This window comes from Papio anubis, chromosome 12 (genome assembly GCF_008728515.1).
Source record: "Papio anubis isolate 15944 chromosome 12, Panubis1.0, whole genome shotgun sequence".
Classification (NCBI taxonomy): domain Eukaryota; kingdom Metazoa; phylum Chordata; class Mammalia; order Primates; family Cercopithecidae; genus Papio; species Papio anubis.
The window spans coordinates 69350672-69371012 of record NC_044987.1 but is presented as its reverse complement, the minus strand read 5'-3'; the positions used below and the strand labels follow the sequence as shown (position 1 = coordinate 69371012).

The 20341-nt window shown below is 38.7% G+C and overlaps 1 protein-coding gene across 8 annotated transcripts in view; it reads left to right on the top strand.

Moving 5' to 3' along the window:
* Positions 1 to 20341, top strand: part of SBF2 (SET binding factor 2) — a 517824-nt gene that overhangs the window by 270798 nt on the left and 226685 nt on the right. For 7 of the 8 annotated variants that reach the window (XM_003910236.3, XM_017948646.1, XM_009186612.2 and 4 more), the window contains exons 7-9: positions 14049 to 14181; positions 15426 to 15534; positions 18077 to 18190. In XM_003910236.3, the coding sequence (XP_003910285.3) occupies positions 14049 to 14181; positions 15426 to 15534; positions 18077 to 18190 (356 nt within the window). Of the gene's footprint in view, positions 1 to 9970; positions 10337 to 14048; positions 14182 to 15425; positions 15535 to 18076; positions 18191 to 20341 lie in introns of those variants that run through there. The other variant, XM_021926093.2, reaches the window with a different exon arrangement.

The following is a 20341-nucleotide window of genomic DNA, read 5'->3' as shown; positions in this document are numbered from 1 at the left end:
TGGCTTACGCCTGTAATCCCAGCACTTTGGGAGGCCGAGGCAGGCAGATCACGAGGTCAGGAGATCGAGACCATCCTGGCTAACATGGTGAAACCCCGTCTCTACTAAAAATACAAAAAATTAGCTGGGCACGGTGGCGGGTGCCTGTAGTCCCAGCTGCTCGGGAGGCTGAGGCAGGAGAATGGTGTGAACCTGGGGGGCAGAGCTTGCAGTGAGCCGAGATTGCGCCACTGCACTCCAGACTGGGTGACAGAGTGAGACTCCATCTCAAAAAATAATAATAATTATTATTATTATTATGTAAAACTTAAGAAAGCGTGTGACATTTAAGAATAAAGAATATAAGTGGTACTTCAGTTAGGCTTGGGTAAATTGTTTTGTATTATACTATTAATTTTCTGGATAATGAAAAACTTACCCTTTAAGCACTAGAATATTGTTCCTATCTCATTTCTACATTATGAGACATATGTCCTCTCAGTAAATATAGTATAATATTGCCTCCCTTGACAACATCAACTGATTGTTTTTACTAGTATGAGTAAGGTAAAGTTCCTCACAACTGCATGCCTCCATTCTTCACAATTTATTTGATACTAAAAGATACTGATTATGAATTTTATTTTCTGATGAACTACTTGTGAATTTTTGTGGGGTAGGGCAGAGAGTTCAGATAAGAGCAAAGTGGGGGCCTGGCATGGTGGCTCATGCCTGTAATCCCAGCACTTTGGGAGGCCGAGGCGGGTCGATCGCCCGAGATCAGGAGTTCAAGACCAGCCTGGACAACAAGGTGGGACCCCATCTCTACTAAAAATACAAAAATTAGCTGGAGTGGTGAGGGGGGCATCTGAGGCAGGAGAATTGCTGAACCCGGGAGGCGGAGGTTGCAGTGAGCCAAGATCATGCCCCTGCACTCCAGCCTGGTGACAGAGTGAGACTCCGTCTCAAAAAAAGAAAGAGGGGTAAGTTTTTCCCCAGAGTCTTCATTAAAAAGACTAGACTTGATATGACATACAGATTCTTCATAAATTTGTCTTTGGCCAAGTTACTTGTAGGTCTGTTAATGCCGTTTACTTCCTCACTCTTTTGTCAGCTTTGAATGCTATGCTTTTCTTTTCTCCTTAACTAATGCTTCTCTGTCAAAATCTACTTCAAGGATCAGTCCCTTTAGGAAGCTCCCACCCCAGGTGGACCCACAATAATCTCACGAGTCATTAAAAGATGAAATAGGGTGGCAAAAGATTCACCTTCAGAGTAATACAGTATGACTGGCCATTGTCAACTTTGAAGATGGAAGGAAACCACAAGACAAAGAATGTGAAAAGTCAACAGAAGCTGGAAAATTTGATCACAGGACTTCCACAACAGTGAAATAATAAATTTGTCTTGTTTTAAGCCACCAAATGTGTGGTAATTTGTAACAGCAGCCATAAAAAACTAATACATGCACAGACTTTAAAAAATATCACTTTTTATTTTAAATAGTTTGACTCACAAGAAATAACTAAATTCATCTGGAGTCCATATGTATGCATTACCCATCTTCCTACAACAATATCTTACATAATCATAGTACATTATGGATATCAGGAACTGGCATTGATACAGTATTATTATTATTATTATTATTATTATTATTTTTGAGACAGGGTGTGTCTTGCTCTGTTGCCCAGGCTGGAGTGCAGTGATGCAAACTCAGCTCACCGTAGCCTCGACCTCCCAGGCTCAGGCAGTCCTCCTATGTCAGCCCCGACCCAAGTAGCTGAGACTATAGACACGTACCACCGTGCCTGGCTAATTTTTGTATTTTTTAGTAAAGATGGGATTTCACTATGTTACCCAGGCTGGTCTTGAATTCCTGGGCTCAAGCGATCTACCTACCTCAGCCTCCCAAAGTGCTGGGATTACAGGCATGAGCCACTGCGCCTGGCCTGGTACGGTACTATTAACTGAGGGAGGGAATGACACTTCTCTAAGTGTGTCTTCCTGAATTATTTTGACTTGTGGCAGCATATTTGTGTCTTATATTAAAAAATTAGGATGAGAAGAAAGGAAAAGAAAGAAAATATTATCTTAAAAGTAAAAGCATATGTAAAGAAACTCCACTGTCATTCAAATAATGTAACCACACTGAAGAGGGAAAACTAAGTTACTTTAGTAACTTACGAGTATTTGACTGTACAAACTCAGCTTTGGACAGTTTTGGGAACAGAATTGCAAACAAATAGTGAACTCCATTTTCATTTTTTTTTTTTTAGTTGAAATGGCTGAAACAATTCTGAAGCTCTTTTATGTGTAATATAGGATTTAGCAAATGAATAAGTATGTTGATGTTATTAGGACCCAGGATTCTCAGTGGAAGAAGGAACATACAAATATGAATTGGGATAGTGAGGGATACCCTGTGGGGATGGAATGGAATTGAAAGTAATGGCATAGACTCAGGATTTCTCAAATATATATGCATGTATATGTTCTCATGTATGTATGTGTATGTATATATATACATGCATATGTTTCCTAGCTCCATCTATAGGCAAAAGTGGCCTAGAAGCAAAGTCACCCCAGTAAAAATGATCTAACACATGCCCTAACACCTAAAATTTTGGTCTTTGATACCATTTCTCACCAAAGGGAACCAGGACTCTTAGGAGAAATGGCTGGATTGGGGCTAGGACAGGGTAGGTACAATATGAGCCTGGAAAAAGAAAAGAGCTCTGTCTCAAGGACGCAGGAACTAAGTTAAAGGGTTCCTACTGCATAAATCTAGGACATGTTTAGCACCAGAATAATTAAGGATAGTAATGACTTATAGACTGTTAGGAAAAATATAGGTATTCATGAGTCCATGCTGCTAATGAATAAAGTAAGTAGAGAAAAAGGGAGGATTTTGCTATGTAGAATACCAAGTGCTGACTGGTAAATACAGAGTGAGTGCTGGATTTGGAAAATAATTCTATAATCATTATAGTAAAGATCTATTCAGGCAGAAATTATCAATAGATGCTAAATCTAGCCAGGCATTTTGATGAGAGATGAGATATTTACGTGATCTTAAAGTGCCTTGCTACAGATTGCTTTTTAGTTGCAGGAAAAATACTAAGTATTCATTGGAGAAATTGGACAGCATTGGACAAAATTTGGGAGAACAAAATTAACATCACCAAAGACAGTACAAAGAGTTTAGCAAATCCTTTCCCCAAAGAACCAGTATAAAACTAGACAAAATTGTTGAATACAACTATTTCAGGGCTCTGGAAATTGACCAAAAGCAAATGACAAATTTAGAAACGTTTATTCATGCTAGAACTTTGTGTAAAAACAGCAGGAGTCTGCAGCATTCTTATCTGGTGGTTGCCCTCTCTCCCCTACATCCCATCTCTACCAGTGAGAGTGGTAGTGGCAGAGTAGGGCTGGGTAGCCAGCTTTGCTGCCAGATGGAGTGGCATTTATTTGGGGTGGAGGGCTAAAACCCATGGCATCGTTATCAGTATAAGTATTGAACCCAGTAGAAGATGAAAGGAGAAAAACATCAGATGCCTGTCTGAATTACAGTCATAGTTGGGGCTAGTGCACATCAGCCAGAAATTTAACAGAGAAATTGTGGAGAGGAGAAAGTCTTAGAAGGACTAGACAGTGTCTCTATACATCCCTGGCTGCCTGGGAAACTATGCACATATGCAGGAAGACCCAATAAAACTCAGCTGGAACTGAAAGCATACTTAAAATCTGGATAAACTGTGAACGCACTTCAACCCGTGCAAAATTGGTCAGCAGTACATAGAAGCTTTACTGGTTCAAGGTCTTTGAGCACAACCTCTGCCCAAATTATGGACTGACCAAGTGGACCATGCAAACGCAGGGATAACCCCTAGGGAGCCAAGCTAAACAATAAAAATTTTTAAATGAGACATCAGTAGCCTAACATCACAAGCAGATTTTGCAGCTTAAAGCAGTGACCACCCTCCCCCACTCAAAAAAAAGCTTTCAGGAAAAAATAATTCAAATTTAATGCAGTGTATTATTTATAATGTTCAATTTTTACCAAAAAGCAAGAGGCATTCAAAGAAACAGTAAAGTGTAACCCATACTCAGGGAAAAAAAAATAGTATTAACTGACTTTGAGTGAACACACATACTGGATTTAGCAGATAAGGACTTTAAATCAGCTGTTATAAATATGCTAAAAGAATTAATGGTAGCCATATTGAAAGAATTAAGACAAAATATAATGAGAGTGGCTCAACACCTAGGCAATTTCAGTAGTGAAGTAAAAACTGAAAAAGAGCCAAATAGACATTATAGATTGAACAGTATGATAACTGAAACAGGCCAGGCATTGTGGCTCATACCTGTAATCCCAGTACTTTGGGAGGCTGAGGCAGGAGGATCTCTTAAGCCCAGGAGTTCAGGACCAGCCTGAGAAACATAGTGAGAACTCATGTCTACAAAGTAAAAAATTAGTCGGGTGTGGTGGTGCACCCCTTAGTCCCAGCTATGCAGGAAGCTGAGGTAGGAGGATCGCTTGAGCTCAGAAGGCTGGGGCTGCAGTGAGCTGTGATTATGCCACTGCACTCCAGCCTGAGCAACAGAGTAAGACCCTTTCTCGAAATAAATAACTAGAACAGAAATTCTCTAGCTGAGCTTAATAGCACATTTGAGATGTCAGAAATAAAAATAAAATTTGGTGAAAGACCAAGAGAAATGATCCAGCATAAAGAACATAGAGAAAAAGATTGAAATAAAATAACAGATTCTCAGAGACCTTTGAGACAATAATACCTTTTAGGTACAGAGCATCTCCACTGGATGGATATGGGGGTGATTAGAAAAGTGTATTTGAAGAAATAATCTCAAAAACTTTCCAAAATTTGTTGAATTCATTAACCTGTAGACCCAAGAAACACAATGAAGCCCAGATTAACAGTAAAAAAATCCCCATGTAGACACAGCATGATTGTGAAACTGGTGAAAGCAAACTCTTGAGAATAGCAAGATAAAATAATTCATCAATATGAATCAAAAGAACTAGAATATTATTACAGTGGGTCTCTCAACAGAAAGAATGGGAGACAGAAGGCATTGATGTGATGTATTAAAAGCACTGAAAGAAAAAAAATGTCAGACAAGAATTCTGTCACTGGCAAAACTATCTTTCAGAAACAAAGATAAAATGAAGACATCTTCAAGTAAACAAAAACAGATTGGTTGCTAGTAGTAGACCTGCTCTATAAGAAATACAAAAGGAAGGCCAGATGTGGTGGCTCACACCTGTAATCCTAACACTTTGGGAGGCTGAGGTGGGTGGATCACTTGATCCCAGGAGTTCACAACCAACATATTGAAACCCCATGTTTACAAAGAAATACAAAAATTATCCAGATGTGATGGCATACAGCTATGGTCCCAGCTACTTGAGAGGCTAAGTTGGAAGGGTCTTTTAAACCTGGGAGGCAGAGGTTGCAGTGAGCCAAGATCGCACCACTACACTCCAGCCTGGGTGATCGAGTGAGACTGTGTCTCCAAAAAAACAAAAAATCAAAGGAAATCCTTAAGACTGCAGGAAAGAGAGACCAGTTAATAACTTGATTTCACACGAACAAACAACACTAGAAATGGCGAATCTGTGGGTAAATAGACTATATGTGTATTTTTTTATTTCTTCTCTTAGTTTTTAAAAAAGCATAAAGAAATCACAAGCATTCCTATACACCAATAATATACAAACAGCCAAATCATGAGTGAACTTCCATTCACAATTGTTACAAAGAGAATAAAATACCTAGGAATACAACTTACGAGGGATGTAAAGGACCTCTTCAAGGAGAACTACAAACCACTGCTCAAGGACATGAGAGGACACAAACAAATAGAAAAACATCCCATGTTCATGGATAGCAAGAATCAATATCATGAAAATGGCCATACTGCCCAAAGTAATTTATAGATTCAGTGCTATCCCCATCAAGCTACCATTGACTTTTTTTCACAAAATTAGAAAAAAACTACTTTAAATTTCATATGGAACCAAAAAAGAGCCCGTATAGCTAAGGCAATCCTAAGCAAAAAGAAAAAAACTGGAGGCATCATGCTACCTGACTTCAAACTATACTACAAGGCTACAGTAACCAAAATAGCATGGTACTGGTAGCAAAACAGATATATAGAACAATGGGACAGAACAGAGACCTCAGAAATAACACATCTGCAACCATCTGATTTTTGACAAACCTGACAAAAGCAATGGGGAAGGGATTCCCTATTTAATAAATGCTGTTGGGAAAACTGGCTAGCCATATGCAGAAAAGTGAAACTGGACCCCTTTCTTACACCTTATGCAAAAATTAACTCAAGATGTATTAAAGACTTAAATGTAAGACTTAAAATTATTGAAAACTCTACAAGAAAATCTAGGCAATACCATTCAGGACATAGGCATAGGCAAAGACTTCATGTCTAAAACACTGAAAGCAATAGCAACAAAAGCTGAAATAGACAAATGGGATCTAATTAAACTGAAGAGCTTCTGCACTGCAAAAGAAACTACAGAATGGGAGAAAATTTTTCCAATCTATCCATCTAGCAAAGGGCTAATATTGAGAGAATTTACAAAAAACTCAAACAAACTTACAAGAAAAAAACAACCTCATCAAAAAGTGGGTGAAGGATATGAACAGACACTTGTTAAAAGAAGACATTTATGCATCCAAGAAACATGAATAAAAGATCATCACTGGTCACTAGAGAAATGCAAATCGAAACCACAGTGAGATACCATCTCATGCCAGCCATAATGGCAGTCATTAAAAAGGAAACAACAGATGCTGGAGAGGATGTGGAAAAATAGGAATTCTTTTACACTCTTGGTGGGAGTGTAAATTAGTTCAACCATTATGGAAGACAGTGTGGCAATTCCTCAAGTTTCTAGAACCAGAAATACCATTTGACCCAGCAATCCCATTACTGGGTGTATAGCCAAAGGATTATAAATCTACTATATTCTACTATAAAGACACATGCACACATATGTTTATTGCAGCACTGTTCACAATAGCAAAGACTTGGAACCAATCCAAATGCCCATCAGTGATAGACTGGATAAAGAAATGTGGCACATATACACCATGGAATACTATACAGCCATAAAAAAGGTTGAGTTCATGTCCTTTGCAGGGACATGGATGAAGCTGGAAACCATCATTCTCAGCAAACTAACACAGGAACAGATAACCAAACACTGCATGTTCTCACTCTTAAGTGGGGGTTGAACAATGCGAGCACATGGACACAGAGAGGGGAACATCACACACCTGGGCCTGTCGGGGGATAGGGGAGGGATAGCATTACGAGAAATACCTAATGTAGATGACAGTTTGATGGGTGCAGCAAACCACCATGGCATACGCATACCTATTTGGCAAACCTGCACATTCTGCACATGTATCCTAGAACTTTAATAAATAAAAATATATAGAAAGTAATAATTTTAACTGTTTTGCAGTTGTAACATTTTTAAATGTTATATATGACAGTAGGAACATATCCAGACCTCTGGATTAATGATACAGTCCATGGGCAGTTCATTCTTGTGTGTGGTTTCCTTGAGGCATAAGATTGCAGTTGGAAAAGGGATGTCTGCCCTGGAGGAAAGGTTAACTGAGCCCCTAGACTAAATAAAATATTTCTTCCCAAAAGGGGTATGGGACATTCTAGCATCACTAAAAACAAGTGAGAAAAGACAGTTCCCCCAGATAGGCAGCACAAAGGAGTAAACCTCCTGGTTATGGGCACTACATTTATCCCCATTATCTGGCAGGATTTGGAGGATAATTGCCCAGGAAAAGACGTAAGCATTGAGTAGGCTACTCCAGTGTCCAAAAGAAAACTTATAGTCCTACCTGCCACATCCAAAGCATTCCTTGGCTCTGTCCCTTCAATAGTGATGTTTGATCTGGGAGCCAGCTGGATTGTAGGCCACTTCAGCTCAAGGTCAGAGATTCTCTCCCAGGAGCCCTCCAGCCCTCAGGGCAGTCCTATTCCCAGTTGCCAGGTTTGTGGTGGAGGGGGGCAAGCCATGCAAGGCTTTTTCCCATCTGTCCCATTGATGCAGTTGGCCTTCCAGTGGCCTGGCTTCTTATACCAATGGCGATTATTTGGGAAGATATTCCTAGGGCAAATTGGAGGGAGCTGGTGGACTTCTAAGACAGCCAATAGTTGGAGCTGCCACTTTTCCATTTACCTCTCCTTTTCCTGAGCCCTTTCTTCTTCCTCTTGGTCCTTGTTGTAAAAGACCAAGGCAACTGTTTTGAGAATGTCAGGCATAGGGGTATTGGGGTCCAATGGTAGCTTTTGGAGTTTGCTCTGAATATCTGGGGTTGCCTGAGTTAGGAAATGGTCCTGTAGGACCAGTTGCCCTTCTGATGTCTCTGGGTCTAGGTTAGTATGTTTCACTAGGGCCTCTTGTAGCCTCTCTGGGAAAGTGATGGGGTTTTCAAGACGACCTTGATCTGTTAAGGCCAATGTATTATAGTTCACAGCCTTTGTTCTGCTAGCTTTTATCCCTTCTACCAGGCAGAGGAGCATGTGGTTTCTTCCCCATATACCTCCCTGGGTATTGTAATCCCACTTGGAGTTAACCTGGGGAACTGTGATGGCTCCTACAGGGTAGCCACCAGGGTCAGTCATGCGCATTGGATTTCCAAATTGTTGGGCCACCTCCGTAATGGAATCACTTTCTCCCTTAGACAGAATTTGCCCTAGTATGACTGAGAAATCCCTCCAAGTGAGTTCAAATGTTAATCCCAGTTTACAGAACCCTTTGATGTATTTGTCAGGGCCCTCCATAAACTCCCCTAGTTCTACTGTAATTTGGCTCAGGCCTTACATAGTGAATGGAGTCTGGGCTCTAGTGGGTACACTGGGGCTACTGGCCTCTTGAAGGGGGCGTGACCTAAGAGGGTGGTATCCAGATGATAGCCCTGGATACGGAGGGGCTACAGGCCTGGGAGACTAGAATATAATGAGGTAGAAGGGGCAGTGGGGTTTGAGCTGTCATCTTTTGCCCTTCTGGGGCTTGAAACCAGGGTATACCCAATAAGGAGTGTCCCGAACCAACCAGAGGGGGCTGTCTGACTATAGCAGCTATCATCACTAGATCCATTTTACAAGCCCAACAAAAGTCAGAGTTGTTTTACAGGGCTATGAAGGCCTGTACATAGGGGATTTCTATCCATATTCCCTGCTGATGGCAAAGTAAATCTAGTTGATAGATGATGTTAATATTTTGGTTTTCTGTCCAAGATTCCTGGTCTTGGAGCACAGTTGTATTCAACTCAGGCTGTATTACAGAAAAACATTAGCCTTTTCCTTTATAGGGTTTTGGAGTCAAACTTTTCTCAGTTCTTGAGAATGCATCTGAGGGTTGTGTCCTGTGGTATGAAGATGGAATTACCCATCTGTGAAGAGAGAATACGAGAAAAAAAGTAAAAAAGTGTCTTCTCTTCCTATTATCCTGAATAGGACGCCCCCCATTTGTCCTTAGGGTTCTGGAATGAGTTGATCTTACCATGTACCCTTAACTTCGGTACCCTCTTTTCACAGAAGAGATACCAGAGTGAACAGAGAGCCCTCTCCTGTTCATCCGTGGGGTTCCGGAATGAACTGGTCTTACTATTTACCCCTAACCTTGCCTTCATCTCTGTTCTAATGATAATCTGTTAACTTGGGACCAGCCTCCGTCTCTGTCCTATGGGTCTCTTGTGCCGGCGGCCTTGCGCCATCCTATATTCTTGCCTCCATGACCTTCCAGTGACTCTCACTTGGAGCATTCTAGCAACAAAATGATTATCCCTTTTCTCAGATTCCCATTTCCCTTGTTCTCTAACTAGACAAGAAACCTGTTTTTCAGCTAACTGCTGCAAGGGGGCTGAACTTCCCTCCCTTCAAATATGACCTTGAAGATCTTGATGAATATTGAGAAAGGCATGGAAGTGATTAGAGAAATGGAAGCTCCAGGAGGAAGTAGGAAGAAGCCAGAGGAATAATCATGGAAACCTTTCTTAGGCTTCCAAAAACAACATCCCTTGGATTTGAGAGGGCAACATTTATTTGTCTTCTTAACATAAAGTAGTAACCTCTGGAGGACTTACGGCTTGATGTAAGAATTCACAAATGGCAAAGGAAGAATTTCCCCTCCTCCCGAAGGGGTGCTAACTCAAAAAAAGCAGGTAGATGGGGTCCTTAAAGGGCTAGAATGAGGCCCTATGCGGGCAGCAAACTACTTCAGAAGCCACCGGAAAACTCAGCCCTGGACCATAACAGGAACGAAAAGCATATGGTAAGTCATAAGGAGCTGACTGGGGATCCAATTAGTGTCTGTCCTAGCAGTGTGCCAACAGACAGAGGAAGGATTAGAGGTCATCTGAGCTGGTAGGGTAAAAACTAGTATAAGTCTCGAGATATCCACAAGGGAGCCCATGTTTTTGCTGCTGCGCAAATTCCGCAAGAGCTGAGGGTGTACCAATAACAGTTACATGGCATGCAAAGTGAAAGCAAAAGAGGCTAACTTGCCTCGAGGTGGACAGTCTGAAGGGTGTACAAGGCCATTTCAGAATACACACAGAAAACGGGAGAATAGGTGGTGTGGGTTTTTGGGAAAGAGCCAATTTTAGTTGAAAAAGCAGAGGAAACCCCAGACATTGCACAGTTTTAGGCTTTAGCCTTACCACTCTCATGAGCCTCTTGTCTAGGAGAACCTTTGTGTCTCAGGTCAAGGATCTTACCTGTGAAGGACTCCAAGGTCCTTCCTACCCCTGTGAGCTACCCATCAGCAGGAGCTGAGAGATGAGCTTGGGGAACAGAGCCACTGTGGCAGAGAATTGTTCTGGGGGGTGGTTAGTAAGCCGGAGAATGAAAAGAGCAAACAAAACTGTGTACAAGGGTTAAACACCTCCAGCCATAGAAGGTGAGGCATAGAGATGTCTTACCACTGTGGAAGCATATTCGAATCACGTGGCACCAAAGTATGTTAATATTAGGGAATGTATCCAAGCCACAGCACCAAAGTATGTTACCAGCAGCAAATCCATACAGGTCTGCAGCAACCTCAATTCTTGCTTCCTCAGAAGAAAGAATTCAACCAAGGAGCATAAGGCAGAGTGAGAGACCAAGGCAAGTTTTAGAGCAGGAGTGAAAGTTTATTTAAAAGCATTAGAACAGGAATGAAGGGAAGTAAAGTACACTTGGAAGAGGGCCAAGCAGACAACTTGAGAGATTAAGTGCACTGTAAGAGCTTTGACTCGGGATTTTATATGTTGTCATGTGTTCAGGGTCTTGCATCTCTCCTCCTTGGATTCTTCCCTTGGGGTGGGCACTCCACATGCACAAAGACCTGTCAGCATTTGGTAGGGGTCACATGTGCCATGTGTTTACTGGAGTTGTACGCATGCTCACTGGAGGCATTCTTCCTTTACCAGTCCAAATGTTCCTAGAGGGTCATATACCAGTTAAACTCTGCCATTTTGCCTCTTAGTGCACAGGCATGAGCCCACTCTCCAACTCCTGAGATTTTATCAGGAAGCTGCTGATCACCAGTTTCAGATGTTTCTGTCTATTGGAAGATTGCCTTTCCCTGGCATCAGCTATGACCAATTATTATTTTAGAGAGACAGTTTAATAATCACCTGACCATCACCTGATGGTTGCCTGACATTCTTGGTGGTGGCGTGGGAGTGAGGGGGTCCTCTCCTTCCCTGCTCATGTCTGGCTAGCCACCTGCTGAAAAATGAGACATCAATCAATATGCATAAAATGTACATTGGTTCGGTCTGGAAAGGCGGGACAACTCAAAGCAGGGGAGGGGGCTTCCAGGTCATAGGTATATAAGAGACAAAAGGTTGCATTCTTTTGAGTCTCTGATTAGCCTTTTACTGAATACACAATTTACATGTGAGTGGCAGATAGAGGAATAGTCACTTAAGTCTTAGTCTGGCTTAGTGAAATAATAGGGCAGAGGAAGTAATCAGATACACATTTGTCTCATAGGAGTACAGGGATGACTTTGATGACTTTGAGTTTTGTCTGTCCTTTGTCCACAAGGAATTTCTTTGTGGGCAAATTGTGAGGGAGGTATGGGACGTATGTAGCTTTTTTTTTTTTTTTTTTTTTTTTTTTTTGAGACAGAGTCTTGCTCTGTTGCCCAGGCTGGAGTGCAATGGTGCAACCTCGGCTCACTGCAACCTCCGCCTCCCGGGTTCAAGCGATTCTCCTGCCCCCGCCTCCCGAGTAGCTGAGGTTACAGGCGTCTGCTACCACACTGATTTTTATATATTTAGTAGAGACAAGGTTTCACCATGTTGGCCAGGCAGGTCTTAAACTCCTTATCTCAAGTGATCCACCTGCCTCAGCCTCCCAAAGTGCTGGGATTACAGGTGTGAGCCACCACATCCAGCCTTTTTTTTTTTTTTTTTTTTTTTTTTAATCTTTGTAGCTATCTTATTTAGGAATAAAATAGGAGGTAGATTTTCCTGGTGCAGTTTCTAGCTTGACTTCCCTTTGGCTTGGTGGTTTGGGGATCCTGAGATTTATTTTGTTTTCACAACTATATCATCATTGTACGCCTTACTACCCTCACTCAGTATTATACTTGGGAGAGTTAGTCATGATGATACATATAATGCTAGCTCATTCATTTCCACTGTTGTTCAAGTGTACCAAAACCTTAGTGGGTTTTTAAAATTCATGTGAAATCCACAAGAATGTATTTTGTAAAATTTGTAGCATTTATTCTTGTGGATTTAATATGAATTTTTTAAACCACTTGAAAATATATTTAGATTTCTTTAGTCATTATATCATTTTTTTTCTTTATTCTAGAAACTATCTGGAGGGTAGATTTGAAGGGAATAAGGACTGGATTAGGAAAATCACTTATGAAACTATTACATTAATCAAAATGAGCGAAGATTAAAATCTGAACTAAAGATTCTGATGTATCACATGGGATAAGTTGGAAATGATAAGAGGGAATAGCAATTAATAATAGACTAAGGAAATTTGCATGTCACATGAAGAAATAAGCTATGATAAAGGGACAATATAGTATTTTACCTTGAGAAAACAAATGGGGACTCTTGCTTTACTGGATCTGTATGATTAAAGTTGAAGTGATATAAAGAAAGATAATTTGGTTCAGTAATAAACAGGAGAAAATAAGAAATTATGTATTTATTTAACTTCAATGTCATAAGTATGTATGTTGTATTTTCTGGAGTTGCCACTAAAAAAATAGAAAAAGAGTTTATAAATACCATACTAACAGAGGGGATGAAAGAAGAGACAGGAGAAATCTAAAAGAAAGAAAAAAGAGAAGATAGAATAAAAAGCATAAAATAAGATACCACATATATCTCTATATATTAGTGTATATCTCAATAATTACAATAAGTATCGATGGATTAAGTGAACTAGTTAAAAGACAAAGGTTGTCAGACTAAAATATTTCAGTTACAGACAGTCTCTGATTTATGTTCAATTTAAGATTTTTCAACTTTACAATGGGTTTATTAGGACGTAACCCCATCATTAAATTGCAGAGCATTTGTGCATGCTGTTTACAAGAAGTAGAGAAAGGTTGAAATTAAAAGATGGGAAAAGATATAGTAGGCAAATTTCAACAACAACAAAGCTGGTGTGGTATTAGTAACATCAGACAAATAGATTCTGCAAGGGTTAGTTTTTAGAACAATGCTAGCATTCTAAAACAGGAACCTCAATACAGGCCTTAGAGATGAAATTGAAAAGAAGGTAATAGTGTATTTCCAAACAACTAATATGTTCAATGAGTATTACCTGATTTGAAGAATAAAGGCAAAACTGAAAGTTTGGGAAAACAAATACTCATAGATTACATGGAATTTACAGTTTAACCAAGTATTTTCCTTCAGAGTCCAAAATTACTGGCTTTTTCTTTCCGTGTATACTGTCTATGATTGCTGACAACACATATAAAATTAAATGCATTTGGTAAGTCCTTGCTCTTATGTTTTCAGGAATTCAGAATGTCCTCAGCCTCTTTTGTGCAGTCCTCACAGAAAATAAGGTTCTCTTCCATTCTGCAAGTTTCCAGAGACTTAGCGATGCTTGTCGAGCCCTAGAATCTTTAATGTTTCCTCTTAAATATAGGTGAGGTTTTCATTTGTTAATTTTATTTATTCCTAAACTACATATCACTTATTGTCGATAAGTCATAATGTTATGGCACAATGGTTTTGAACCACATAGGGGTATTTCACAAAGTTATGCTGTTACATGAGTCATAGTTTTGATAAAATCTAGTCTAGAATTTGAGACTTTCCAAGTTGTCCATTACTGAATGTTGATTAGTGTAAAAATATTTAATTTGAATAGTATTGTCAGCAACTTTTAATTGTCTTTTAACACATTTGGCATAAATGTCTAGTCAGTGCTATTTGATATTAAAGAATTATTAATTTTTAGAAGTTATAATGGTAGAGATTCTATTAATAAAAAGCTCTTATCTTTCTTAGATACCCACTGAAGTATTTATGGGTAAACAATGTGACATCTGGGATTTGCTCGAAAATAATACAGTAGAGAAGAGAAAAAAAGTGGGTAGAGATATATACGTAGCCGTGCATTGGTAATTCTCAAAGTTGACAATTACTGCAGGGCTTCATTATAATTTTTTCCTCTGTTTTTTTATGGGATATGTTAAAAAAATTTTCCTAATAAAAACTTAAAAAACAAAACAGTGATGCCTAATAGTGCTATAGCTAGAATAGCATACCTCTAATATACTGTTTAATCAACTGATAATCTAACATCTAGGAAATTAGTTCATATAAACTAGATAAAATTTTAGATTCCAGAATTTCTTTAAAAAATTTTTTTTAATTTAGGTACTTTTCTTAACTTTTTAGATAAGATAGAGAATTATTGGTCCTGGTTTTTTGTTTTTGTTTTTGTTTTTGCCATTCTTATTGAACGCAAAAATCAAGTATAGACAGTGGAATTTGAGTGCTTATTTTATATAGACAAATCATTGCCTCATATTGAGAGGGGAGGCCCTATCAGAGAGTCAGTGTTACTGTCTAATGTCGGGTTTCTATGTAAGGAAAAATGCTTTCAAACAATATTAGAAGACCTAAAGAGACTGCTTGCCTAGAAGAAACAAAGGTTAAGGAAGCAGGCTTGGATTCCATTCACTTTATGTCTTATATCTTATTGTGTTTTTCACATGAAGATTTTTAAATCATTTTTTCCAAAATTTTAGTATTAAAAAGCATGAAAACATTATTGATAATTTCTAAACCTAAGTAATATGCAACTTATACAGCATAAAGATGAAAGAAAATATGTTTATGTTAAAGAAAAATATATGTGACACGTATTTTTATTCTTTCCAGTTATCCTTATATCCCTATTCTCCCGGCTCAGCTACTGGAAGTTCTGAGTTCCCCAACACCTTTCATTATTGGAGTACATTCTATCTTTAAAACTGATATCCACGAACTTGTAAGTATTCATCCTTAAAGTTTCCAGTTATTGAGTCCAGAAGTTTATCATATTACTTTGGGTCCTATAACATTTCAACTAATCACTATTTTCAGATCTGTAGCATTTCCAGTAGAAAAGATTGGATAGAAGAAAAATATCATTGAAAAGTCTGTATATTAATTTTGCCATATACAAGTATAGGAGGTTTTCTAAAGGAATTTATTAATATTTTTAAATATCCCTCTTTTGGTGCATTGTTTATCTTTATTATTCCTCTTACATATGACAAAAGATAAATTAATCTACTAATATTCTATTTATACTTTTGATATTAGTGCATAATTGATTTATATTTTGAAGTGAGACCTGTCTTGATACCAAATTGCTGATAACTAACAAAGCAGAAAGCATATTCAAAAGAGTGAAGAGTTTTAGTAGAACACAAGTTTGATACGAGCTTCCACCAAATTTTTGTATTCTTAATGCCATATGAATAGGAATACCGAAGAAGGAAAAGTATACTCTACATTCAAGCCAGTTCTGGAATAATTCATTTAGTTCTGTGTATCACTCTTCATGAGGGACTGTAACAAAATAAAGCTTATCAGAAAAGGACATCCAGGATTATCAAGTATTTAGAAACTATATTCTGTAAGGGCCTAAGGAAATTTTCTCAGGTAATAAGCTGATACTATTTCACAGGTAAAGATAAGTATTTAAGTTACTGTCATAGAAGAAGGGTTGAGATTCATTTTTTGTAACTCTAAAAGGCTGAAATAGAATCGGTGGATAAAGTGGCTATAGAAACGGATTTCTGCCCATTAAAAGTATTTCCAACAATTAGAACTGCCCGGTTATAGAATGGATTTCCTTATGTGAGATGAGGAGTGTACTCTCAAGCACTGTAAGTAGAGTGTAAGGAAAAGATTATGTGACACTTTACAGGGAGTCTGAGAGAAATTCTTTAATGTAAAATTAGGCTGTATAACGTCTGTGTTCCACAGATCCCTAAGATTTTGTAATTCTGCTTCTGTTTTAGTTTTAAATGCCAGCAACTAAGTAATTACAGTTGTAACCAAATCAGAGGTATCATTTAAAGTAACAAAATATTATTCAACATTATAAATAGGACTTTCATTCGTATAGTCATCATTCTTTCTAACTTTAGGTGTTGATACTTAGTTCCTATTTAATTTTGGTATCACCATATAAAAATATGTATAAATCAATAAACATTCAATAAAACCTAATTAATACTAATTAGAAGCATACCCACCTGGTTTGTAGGTAATTTTATTTCTTCTAAATGGAAACTGGAGGCCGGGCACGGTGGCCCACACCTGAAATCCCAACACTTTGGGAGGCCAAGGCAGGCAGATCACCTGAGGTCAGGAGTTTGAGACCACCCTGGCCAACATAGAGAAACCCCGCCTCTACTAAAACTACAAAAAATTAGCTGGGCTTGGTGACGCATGCCTCTAATCCCAGCTACTCAGGAGGCTAAGGCAGGAGAATCGCTTGAACCTGAGAGGTGGAGGTTGCAATGAGTCAAGATTGCACCACTACACTCCAGCCTGGGTGAGAGTAAGACTCCGTCTCAAAAATACATACATACAAACATACATACATACACATATACATACATACATACATACAGTTACTGGAGATAGGACAAACCAAGTGTTGCCAAATAAATAAATAAAAACAGTCGCTGGAGGTAGGACAAACCAAGTGTTGCCAAATGCAAATTTCTTAAAATCGTAATGAATAAATTAGAATGAATTATAATATTGTCAATATAACAGCTTCACTCATCTTGGCTGTTTTCTCTTACATTTTTATGTAAGTTATTTTTAAATAGACTTTTGTAAAATGCTAAAAATCAGATTTTTCTAAGTGGCTAAACAGTACCCTTTTGATGTATACTAACTGCTTTGTTAATTCTTGTAATAAATACTAATTTGTTTAGAATATTACTAAACTACTTGAATAAAGTGTCTGAAATGCAATCCTCTGTGCTTGCTGCAGCCGCATATACAGTAAAATCAGAACAAAAGGCAATGACTGAAACAAAATAGTGTCATTGAACACTCATGCAGCAGTCCATAGACATGTTCCATTATGCCAGACCAATCTGCTCTATGAAGTCATTCAAGATCCAAGCTTCCATCCTTCTTGTTTCTCCAACAGAATCCTCCCAGGCATTGTCATCATGTGTATGCTTGAAGGCTGGTTTGCTGTCGGTTTATAATTTTAGTCTAAGGGAAAAGGAAAGACAGCATAGGAGAGCTTTACATATCCCCTCTCTTGAAGGACAGGAATATGTCACTTCTCATGTTTTATTGGCAGAATCTTAGCCACATGCCACATCTAATTTCAAAGGAAGCTGGGAAACACAGTGTTGCTGGGAACTTGTTAGCCCAGAATTGTACTACTCTGGACAAACAAGTGTCTCTTCCACACGTGATTCTTCTCATTTTGAATTAGTCAAGGGAAAAATAATTTGCTTAACAACAAATGTATTTCCGTAATTATAGGTTAATTTTTTTATCTCTTTCAGTTAGATGTAATCATAGCAGATTTGGATGGAGGCACTATTAAAATTCCTGAATGTATTCACCTCTCTTCTCTCCCAGAACCACTTCTACATCAGACGCAATCAGCTCTTTCTTTGGTATGACATGTTTTTGTAATAGTAACTTTCTCTTTATTTAAATCTGAAGCTAAGATAACTGAAATTGAAAATGTTTGTCAATACAGTTTGTTACTTTAAAGAAAGCTATATGTTGGAAACATGAACATATTCTTCTATAGTATTTAGAATTATTTGTTTACTAGGTAGTTACCTAAAACATATATTTTGGATCCTAACTGAATATTTGTTCTACATTGCTTCCTTCATTCAGCGTACAGGACCTAGTACTGTCCTAGGTATTGGAAATTCACCTGTGAAAACAAGGCTCTGCCTTGAAATCCCTGATTCCCCTAAGATCCCCCATTAGGTGTTGGCTTCTCTTCTCTAGCCTCCCTATTGGCATCTCATTCCTCTTTGGTACCTACAAAACACTGTAATATTGTCTTGCCAATACTTTCAGGTTATTACAGAAAGATGTGTCTTACTGATACATAAAATGTCCAACATTCCACTCTAAATGCCATATGAATAGAAATACCAAAGAAGGAGAAGTATACACTACATTCAAGCCAAGTAAAGCTTTAAAACATCTTGTGGCTTCAGTTTTTCTCATTGAAACAGATTGAATTTTTTTTGCAGTTATTTTATCTTAGCTGAATTTTGAAAACATGGTATTTTGTTTTACTGATAGCATTTTAGGTGCTTATCATCAGAAAATTGAAGTGTAGAAATTCTGCATTCCTTTTCAACACATTACTAGAACTAAGGCCTTCATAGTCTACTTTAAGAATATTTTATTCTGGGCTATTTAAAACATTTTTTCCCTCTTAAATAGAAACTTAGAAGCCTAGGATAACCAGGAGGGATTTTATTCTCAGAAAACTTTCAAATTTGTGTTAGTCTTTTTTGTTGTCATAGTGGTATCTGTGAAATGGGAACAGTTAGAGAATCTACTAAAAATACAAAAATTAGCTGGGCATGATGGCACATGCCTGTAATCCCAGCTACTCAGGAGGCTGACGCAGGAGAATAGCGTGAACCTGGGAAGCAGAGGTTGCAGTGAGCCGAGATTGCGCCACTGCACTCCAGCCTGGGTAACAGAGCTAGACTCCATCTCAAAAACCAAAACAAGGCCGGGCACAGTGGCTCATACCTGTAATGCCAGCACTTTGGGAGGCTGAGGCGGGCAGATTACCTGAGGTCAGGAGTTCAGGATCAGCCTGGGCAACACTGTGAAACCCCGTCTCCACTAAAAATACAAAATTAGCCAGGCATGGTGACACATGCCTGTAATCCCAGCTACTCAGGAGGCTGAGGCAGGAGAACCGCTTGAACCTGGGAGGTGGAGGATGCGGTGAGCCGAGATCGCGCCATTGCTCTCCAGCCTGGGCAACAAGAGTAAATCTCCATCTCACCAAAAAAAGAAAAAAGAAAAAAAAGGAGTTGATTTAAAGACAATTTAAAGAAAAATCTTGACTATATAATTGCATAGATGGTATATGTATATATAGCAAAAGCTGAGAAGGTAGTATTTGAATGACTGAAGAAAGTTTAATGTTTCTAGAATTCCTATAGGGATTAAATCTTATGTGTGGTTACTTACTAGTGATATGAATAGTTATTTAGGGGTTAAGTACCAAAATTAACAAAGAGTAAGATTGTACTTCTTAAGCCAATGGCTCCTGGTAAGGGTTCTGCTGCATACTCGTATACCTAAACCTGCAACACCTGTGCCACCAAATTTGATCAATGTGTAAAATTCCTTTTTGGTAAAACTGAGTATACATATTGTTATAGTTACTAAGCACAATGGTGGATTAGGTACTACTTACTGTTCCGTGAATAAGAAATAGGAGCATAGGGCCGGGTGTGGTGGCTCACACCTGTAATCCCAACACTTTGGAAGGCTGAGGTGGGCGGATCATCTGAGGTCAGGAGTTCGAGACCAACCTGACCAACATGGCAAAATCCCATCGCTACAAAAAAAAAAAAAGACAAAAAATTAGCCAGCTGTGGTGGTGCACACCTGTAATCCTAGCTGCTCAGGAGGCTGAGACAGGAGGCTCACTTGAACCCAGGAGGCGGAGGTTGCCGTGAGCTGAGATCATGCCATTGCACTCCAGCCTAGGCAACAAGAGCGAAACTCCGTCTCAAAAAAAAAAAAAAAAAAGAAAAAAAAGAAAAGAAAAA